The following is a 7,500-nucleotide window of genomic DNA, read 5'->3' as shown; positions in this document are numbered from 1 at the left end:
TTGGTGTGTGTGTGTGTGTGTGTGTGTATGTGTGTGTGTGTGTGTGTGTGTGTAAGAGAGGTTCTTCTGGGTTTGATCACTGTACGCTGTTTCTCGTGTGTGTAGAGCGTGGCTGGTCCCCGTCTTCTCGTTCGGGGAGAACGAGCTGTTCGATCAGATGGAGAACCCCACAGGCTCCGCCCTCCGGCGTGTGCAGGACCGCCTCCAGCGGATGATGGGCGTGGCCATGCCTCTGTTCCACGCCAGGGGGGTTTTCCAGTACAGCTTCGGCCTGCTGCCCTACCGCAAGCCCATACACACCGTGGGTGCGTACACACACTCAGCACACACACACTCAGCACATACACACCGTGAGTGCATACACACACTCAGCACACACACACTCAGCCCATACACACCGTGAGTGCACACACACACTCAGCACATACACACTCAGCCCATACACACCGTGAGTGCGTACACACACTCTTACACCTGAGGTTGTGTTGTACAGCACATCTAGATTAGCCTGGGAAAACCCAGACAACTTCCGGCAAATTTAGATTTGCTCTGCAAGTAGTCTGGCAAAGAGCTCATTCAAGCCCATTTCTAATCCGTCCAAATCGCCGCACCAATCAGAAACGTTGGGGCGGGCTTTACACAATGGATTGGTTTTAGGTCTATCCAATTGCGCCCAGAGGCATTTGAGCGACGTCCGTTGGTGACGCCCCTTTGGAAATGAGTTATTAATGAAGCTTTGCCAGACCATAACTCAGTTACTACTGAGAATGGTCTGGTTTTAACCAGGCTACATCTAGATGTTTCTGGTGCTCTTCGTGTGTCGGTCAAAAAAAAGTTATTATTTTAATGACATTAATGTAATATATTTTAGTTTGCTAATGTTTTTTATTTAATATTTTGTATTTTTAGGGGATTTTATGGTACTGAATTATATTTACGCTGTATTTATAATCCATTTATTCACTTTTTGAGCATAGACCTGAAAATTAAATGTCCAACTTAAACTGTGGTAAATCTTGAACGCTTTAGAGCGACAGACTGAAGTTTGATCTCTTTTTAAAGACGACACTTGGCAGATTATTGCTGAAGTGAAAAAAGTTTTAAAAAGTTAACTTAAAAAAAATGACTGAATTTTACGTTTATATTGTTATGAAAAATGCACAAAAATATTAAAACTTTTTATATGAAATATATATTTTCAAAAACAAGTTTTACTCTAAAACTGTCCGAAAACTCAAAGCCATAAATCTAAACAAGTTGTGTTCAAAATTTGAGGTTGATATCGGAAAAAATGATCTTTCAGTGAGAGTGTGTTCGGCTGCAGTACCAAACGCTTCCACTAGAGGAAACTCGTCATTCCAATGCGCTCATCCAATGCGCTCATTTACCTTTTCGGTCAAAAATGACGGAAGAGCACCAGATGCGTCCAGATCAGTGTGATGTTATACTGACCCCTGTCTGTGTGGATGTTACTGTGTAATAATATATTATAACTCAGTGTGTCTGTCTGTAGTCGGACGCCCCATTCCTGTAACTCAGACTCCGTGTCCCAATAAAGACGACATTGAGGCTCTTCACTCTCTCTACATGAATGTGAGTCAAATACATGTCCACAGCTGCTTTATGATTTTACAGTCTTTAATCCTTAATATGCATCCTTTCCAACATGTGTTTCTGTGTTTGCAGGGTCTGACGCAATTGTTTGAAGAGAATAAGAAAAACTACGGCATCCCAGAAGACAAACATCTCAACTTCATTTGACTTCTGTTTTGTGTGTGTTTTACTGTTGTTAAATTATCAATGCTGCTGATGCTGAACTAAAGTTACACTACAAAAGGACAATACTAACTCTAAAAAATCCTGTCACGGATTATTATCACAATCATCATGATTGATTTTGTTGCACTGTTTGTGGTTTCATCAGGATCCGCCCAGATTTTAACATATTTTTGCATGCTAATGGTCGATTTTTGAATCTTTGCAACACATGGAAGTAAATGCATTTGCCATATAGTTAAACAATAAGACGAGAAGGGTTTTGTTGTGTGGTGAATATAGCAGTGTAACACCGAAATGTGAGTATATTCATAAAATAACACAACCTAGTGACTCATGACTGTTATTAAATGTTTACTACCTATTCAAAATATTAAGGATATCATTAATGCAATGTTTTTTAAGCATCGTTCCAGTTGAACATCTAGTCGTGACAGAACAGAACGTGGTTTTGCAAATAAAATCGTGATGCAAATTAGAGCTGAACAGGTGTTTTCATGACATAACTATAGCTTTATATTGTCACTGTATTGATAGGTTGAAAGATATCTGTTTTATAATGTTTATTAACCCTTTGGGCTCTTGTAAATCTACATCTTGGCTCTATCGTTCTCACATTTGTTTTTAATCAGGAAATGTGAATTGATTGAATGGGGATATATATTGCTGTACGAAAATAGGAAAACAAATAAATTGGTACTTTTTATAATAGGATCTGTTTAATGTTTGTTTTTTATTCATTTCTTTTACATAATAAAGAAATGCAATTGTATTCTTACTTGAAATAGTCGGTAGGTGGCAGTGCGAACCTACATCTCTTCGACTTGATTTTGTTTTATTTTGCTCACCGATTCAAACGTATTGTGAGACTTTACATCGACAAGCTGAAGTTATATATTTGTAAAGTCTAATGATCTGTGCTTTGGCTACTGTTAAGTACTTCTGATTAAGATTTTGAATTGTCAGCGTGTGTGTCGAAATTAAGAATCGTACTAAAGCGAAGTCATATCTCATGAATATTAATTCGGTCTCTGATTGGCTGAGTCCCATCGCGTAGCCTCATGAATATTAATGAGCCATGCCTTCGCCATAGTAGGATCCTGTCGCAGGAACGGAGGCGGAACTTCCGGGTGATGGAAACTTGTCAACAGTTTCGTTGGAGGAGAATTAATCTGTAAATCTGAGTTCATTAGTGTCGCTTTAAAGAAAATCCACTCCTGAAGTCTACAAGAGAACAGAAGCTGCGGGATTTCTGCGACTGAACCGAGAGATCCGGAGGAGTTTGTGTGACTCGTACTTTATTAGGGGTGGATCTGATGCAAACTGATGGAGAATGAACAGACTGTTCGGGTGTGGATGATCAATCTGAATCATTCTCCTTGACTCTAAAGGGATTAAAAAAAAAAAAAAGTTCTACTCTTTCTAATTTCAGTTTAACGGAATATTTTCTCCTCCTCCAGGGATTTTAAGTGTGGACGCAACATGTGAGCTGTGTTTAAGTTCACAAAATCTCTACAATTTGACTTCTTCATGGGATTACAGAATGCTTCTGGCTTAAGTTTGGTCCTAATTCACATTTCTATTGGGCTCAGGTTCAATCCAGATCCAGAAATCTCTCCTGCACAGCTTTCCTCTATTGTAATGTTTCTTTTTGACATCGAACTGGTCTGATTCTGCTCTTATATTGACCTGATGCGGGTTGGTTTAGTGTAAGTAAATGTCAGGTTTTGGGCTGCAACAGTGTTGTGCAATGCTTCTGTTTCTGTGCGCACGTATGCGGGTATTTGCTTAAGGGGATAGAGGAGTGCGCGTGCATGTGCGCGTTCTGTGACGACATTTCTACTCCGAATCACTGGAATCAAATCTGATTCCAATTTTAATTCGAATCAAACCCGAACTGTAATATTTATAGTTTGATTGTATGCTAGTTGTACTCTTGAAGTTGCTGAGAGTATTTGACATCGTTTAAGTGAGTTTTAATGTGCGGGACATTGGAAGACAAGTTCAGCACCCATTTGTAATTAAAGATTAAAAGCTTGCACCACCTTTAAATCATGTAGACATAACTGTAACGTGTAGAGTTTGATTCTAAGTTTTACTCTTAAAAGTTGCTGGGTGTTTTGAGCTTTCACACCAAGTTGTTGAACTTGCTCCAGGTTTAATTTAAGGTTAAAAAGCGTTATTCAAATCAAATGCGAGTTTTCGAGTTTCTTTTCAAGTGTTACTCCTAATGTTGGTGAGTGTTTAAGCTAGTTCTAATTATAAGTTAAATGCATGATCCACTTTTAAATCGAATCAAATGAGACTGTAAATCCACACTTGATTGTGATTGAGTTTGATTCTTTGCAGTAGCCACTCTTTAAAGTATTACAAACTGTTACAGAAAACTTTTCCACTTGCTCTAGTATTACTTTGAGATGAAGCGCATGGGTTAATTTCTCATTTGAGTGTCACAACTGTAAAATGTAAAAGTTTTGAATGTTCTATTCAAGTTTGACAAGCTTTTGAGCTTCTCAACTTGCTCTAGTTTTAATCTGAAGTTAAAAGAGCTGTTACATTTAAAGTTTGATTGGATTCCAGTTTTACTCTTAAAGTTGTGTGTTTGATCTTTTCCACTTGCTCCGGTTTTAATTTTAAGTCAAAAGCAAGATCCACTTTTCCTTAGAATCAAATGAGCAGTCAGAACTGAAACTCCAGACACTTGTGTTTGAGTTTGATCCTTTCGCAGGTTCTTCTCTTAAAGTCGCTCAGTGTTTTGTCACCAGACGCTAGCAGAAAGTTGACGGAAACAGAACTTCTTGTTTTTATAGTTACCAAACTTGTCCTGCAGAACTAGAAGAAAAATAATGTCCTGACACGCTCAGGCGTTAAAGCTGCAGGACGAAATCACGCAAAACGCCCTAATTATGGTGTTTATTTAGCTAACATCTTTTGGAATGGGCTGTTTGATCTTGAAATAATCAAATCTGTGCATGCATGGCGATTATGAGTCTCTTTTTTGTGTCCTGAGCTGTGAACGCACACACTGCACTCCTGCCAGAGGAAACAGCCATCAGAGCCGAGACTTGCGCAACCGCTGGGCAGAGAAACTGCTCTTGTTACTGTACTGGCTCTAGTCTAAATACTCCAAACAGCCGCAGGGAGAAGAAGGAAAGATTGCCAAGCTCAATGGAATAAATGTGATTTATTTAACTTTTTCGGTTTCGACAGATTTTACCACGTACCTGAGAGTTCACCTAAGGACAAAAAAATATGGTTTATCAGATCCAGATCCACCCTAGAGACTGACTGAAAGAAAACAAGTGCTTTGGAATGGTTAGGATATCCGTTTCTTAGAGAGATTCTTCCACTCTTTTCTTTCTCCGCCAGAGAAATAATGAACAACGATCGAGCTTTGAGCGCTTAAGCATAACGTTATACCGCTCGCTAACGCTCAGTCCAAGAATGAGTGGTGGAAAGAAACGGAGCGGTTTTCAAATCACCAGTGTTACATCGGATTACAATCAGGGATCTGGAGAAAACAATCTGACGGAGTTACTCAACCCTGGGAGTCAAAGAGCCACGCCCCCTTCTGCAAGAGGCCCCGCCCATGGGCGGAGCCCCAGAAGCCAGACTGCATCGCCCACTCAAATTTTATCCAATGGCCCGTTACTCCGTCATAGCTCCGCCTTCCAGATGCAACAAAGCTCTAGTCAGCCGTCTACGCCCGTCACGACCAGAAAGCAGAATTCGCTGGACTCGAGCGGGGCGTCGCGGTTTCGCGTGGTGCGTTTGGACCAGGGACCGGGAGAACCGTACAAACGCGGTCGATGGACTTGCGTAGATGTGATGGAGAGGGAGGTCGAGGAGCGAGGCCTCCGCCGTGTGATTGACAGCATGAGACACGCCCACTCGCTGGAGTCCTTGGAGACGGTGGGGCTGGGCGGGGGCGGAGTCGAAGGCGCGGTGGGCGGAGCCAGACTGAAGCCGTTGGGGGTGCACACAGGTCACATGGTACACTCGCAGGGCACCACGTACTTGCTCAGCCAATGCCTGACAGACTCCGCCCACAGCGGCCCACCTTCCCCCTCACATGACACGCAGCCAATCATGTCGCCTCATCTGCCGAACACTCCCCGGATACGCAACATACCCGCTCCGCTGCGCCTCGACATGGACGCCGTTGGCAAGGTGAGCCCTCTCACACTCGTCTATGTGCCCTATCATACACTCGGCACAATGCAGCGCCAGGCGCGACGCAAGTGATATTTGCTAGTTCTCATTTTCTCGTCCTGCGCCATGGTATGGGCTGCTGGTCTGAAAACGAGGTGTGTTCTGGCACATTGTTATTTTGAGGCAACAGAAATAGACTGAGCCATTGACCAACAGAAACCTGATCTAAAGTCAATGGCGCAATATTTTTGTTGATACTTAAAGAGTGCATTAGTAATGTGCGCCTATAGACGCAGCAGCACACCAACATGCCAGAAATTAAAAATAAAAGGATTCCAATGTAAAGGATTATTATTGTGTACGTAAAGATATGGTGGAGTCCGGCTTGTCCCGTAGATGGTGTGCTTGCGCTTTAACCTCACAGACAAACACACAGCTTTAACTACGCACACACACACAGCTTTAACCTCGCGCACAAGCAGATCCGTTTCCTCGCTGGAGAAGTCTTTCCACTTGTTATTTCCTTAAATAGCGACTCTGCAATGGCACGAGCGCAACTGGCATTTAAAGGGAATGGCAGATGAGACTCTGATTGGTTTATTGCAGGTTACACCTAAAACACACACATTACTCATTCTGAGAATAGGGACAACCCTTTTTAGACCATGCGCCGGGACCGCCAACCATTTTTCCCGTCGTAAACTAGCAAAAGTGGATTCGGACACTTGCGCCGTACGCTTTAGACCAGCGCTTAGATCGTTAAAATAGGGCCCTATATTTCTACGTGTGGTTTATTTTTAACCGAATGTAATTTTTTTCCGCAGCTCCGGACCACCCGCTCACAGCCGGCTTCGCCCGGGCCACACCTGGGTCGGGACAGTCCCTTCCATCCCGGACTCACGCCCATCCAGACGCCGTCCGCCTTTGCGCTGGCGCAGTCCATGTTCGGCATGGGGCGAGCGTTCGAGCTCGTGGGAGACGACGGGTGAGACCAGAGACTTCTGTCTTTAGAATGACGTCTGCTTCTGTGTGTCACATGTCACTGTAAACTACACTTAAGGTTCGTGCGCAGCAAGGACGATAACTATAACTAAATCTTTTATAATCGCTCTAACTATAAGACAATAGCAAAGTCCAACCACAACTATAATGATAACTATAACTAAAAAGTTTTAATAATCGTTCTAAGAGAATAGAGAAGTCCAACCACAACTATAACGATAACAAGAAAGTGTTAATAATCTTTATAACTCTAAGACAGTAGTGGAGTTCACACCATGATTATATAACTATAACATTTTAATAATTGCTCTAGCTCTAAAAGAATATTAAAGTTCACAACTATAACTATAACATTTAAATGATCGTGATTAAAAGATATTGTTGGAATAATTTTTTTTCCCAGCTGATGATTAATAAACATCTACAGCCAAACAGAATCCATGAATCCGACTTTTTTAAAGAGCTCAAGCATTTAAAGCGGCAGAAACTGCATTACACTTAAAATAAGCAGAACATAACCGTCCGCTGGCGTGGAGACACGTATAGTTATTGATATAGTTATAGATATTG

General features: G+C 41.9%; 2 protein-coding genes across 2 annotated transcripts in view; both read left to right on the top strand.

Moving 5' to 3' along the window:
* mogat3a (monoacylglycerol O-acyltransferase 3a) overlaps positions 1–2,490 on the top strand; it is an 11,372-nt gene extending 8,882 nt beyond the window's left edge. Inside the window, exons 5-7 of the mRNA XM_084427139.1 lie at positions 106–305; positions 1,514–1,593; positions 1,687–2,490. Coding sequence (XP_084283265.1) covers positions 106–305; positions 1,514–1,593; positions 1,687–1,761 — 355 coding nt within the window. The 3' untranslated portion in view covers positions 1,762–2,490. The remainder of the gene's footprint in view (positions 1–105; positions 306–1,513; positions 1,594–1,686) is intronic.
* A 388-nt stretch (positions 2,491–2,878) lies between these two features.
* tsc22d4 (TSC22 domain family member 4) overlaps positions 2,879–7,500 on the top strand; it is a 16,020-nt gene continuing 11,398 nt past the window's right edge. Inside the window, exons 1-2 of the mRNA XM_084429211.1 lie at positions 2,879–5,946; positions 6,753–6,913. Coding sequence (XP_084285337.1) covers positions 5,221–5,946; positions 6,753–6,913 — 887 coding nt within the window. The 5' untranslated portion in view covers positions 2,879–5,220. The remainder of the gene's footprint in view (positions 5,947–6,752; positions 6,914–7,500) is intronic.

This window comes from Rutilus rutilus (assembly GCF_951802725.1).
Source record: "Rutilus rutilus genome assembly, chromosome: 13".
NCBI lineage: Eukaryota > Metazoa > Chordata > Actinopteri > Cypriniformes > Leuciscidae > Rutilus > Rutilus rutilus.
The sequence above is the reverse complement of the archived record's forward strand: the minus strand, read 5'-3'. Positions and strand labels throughout refer to the sequence as shown.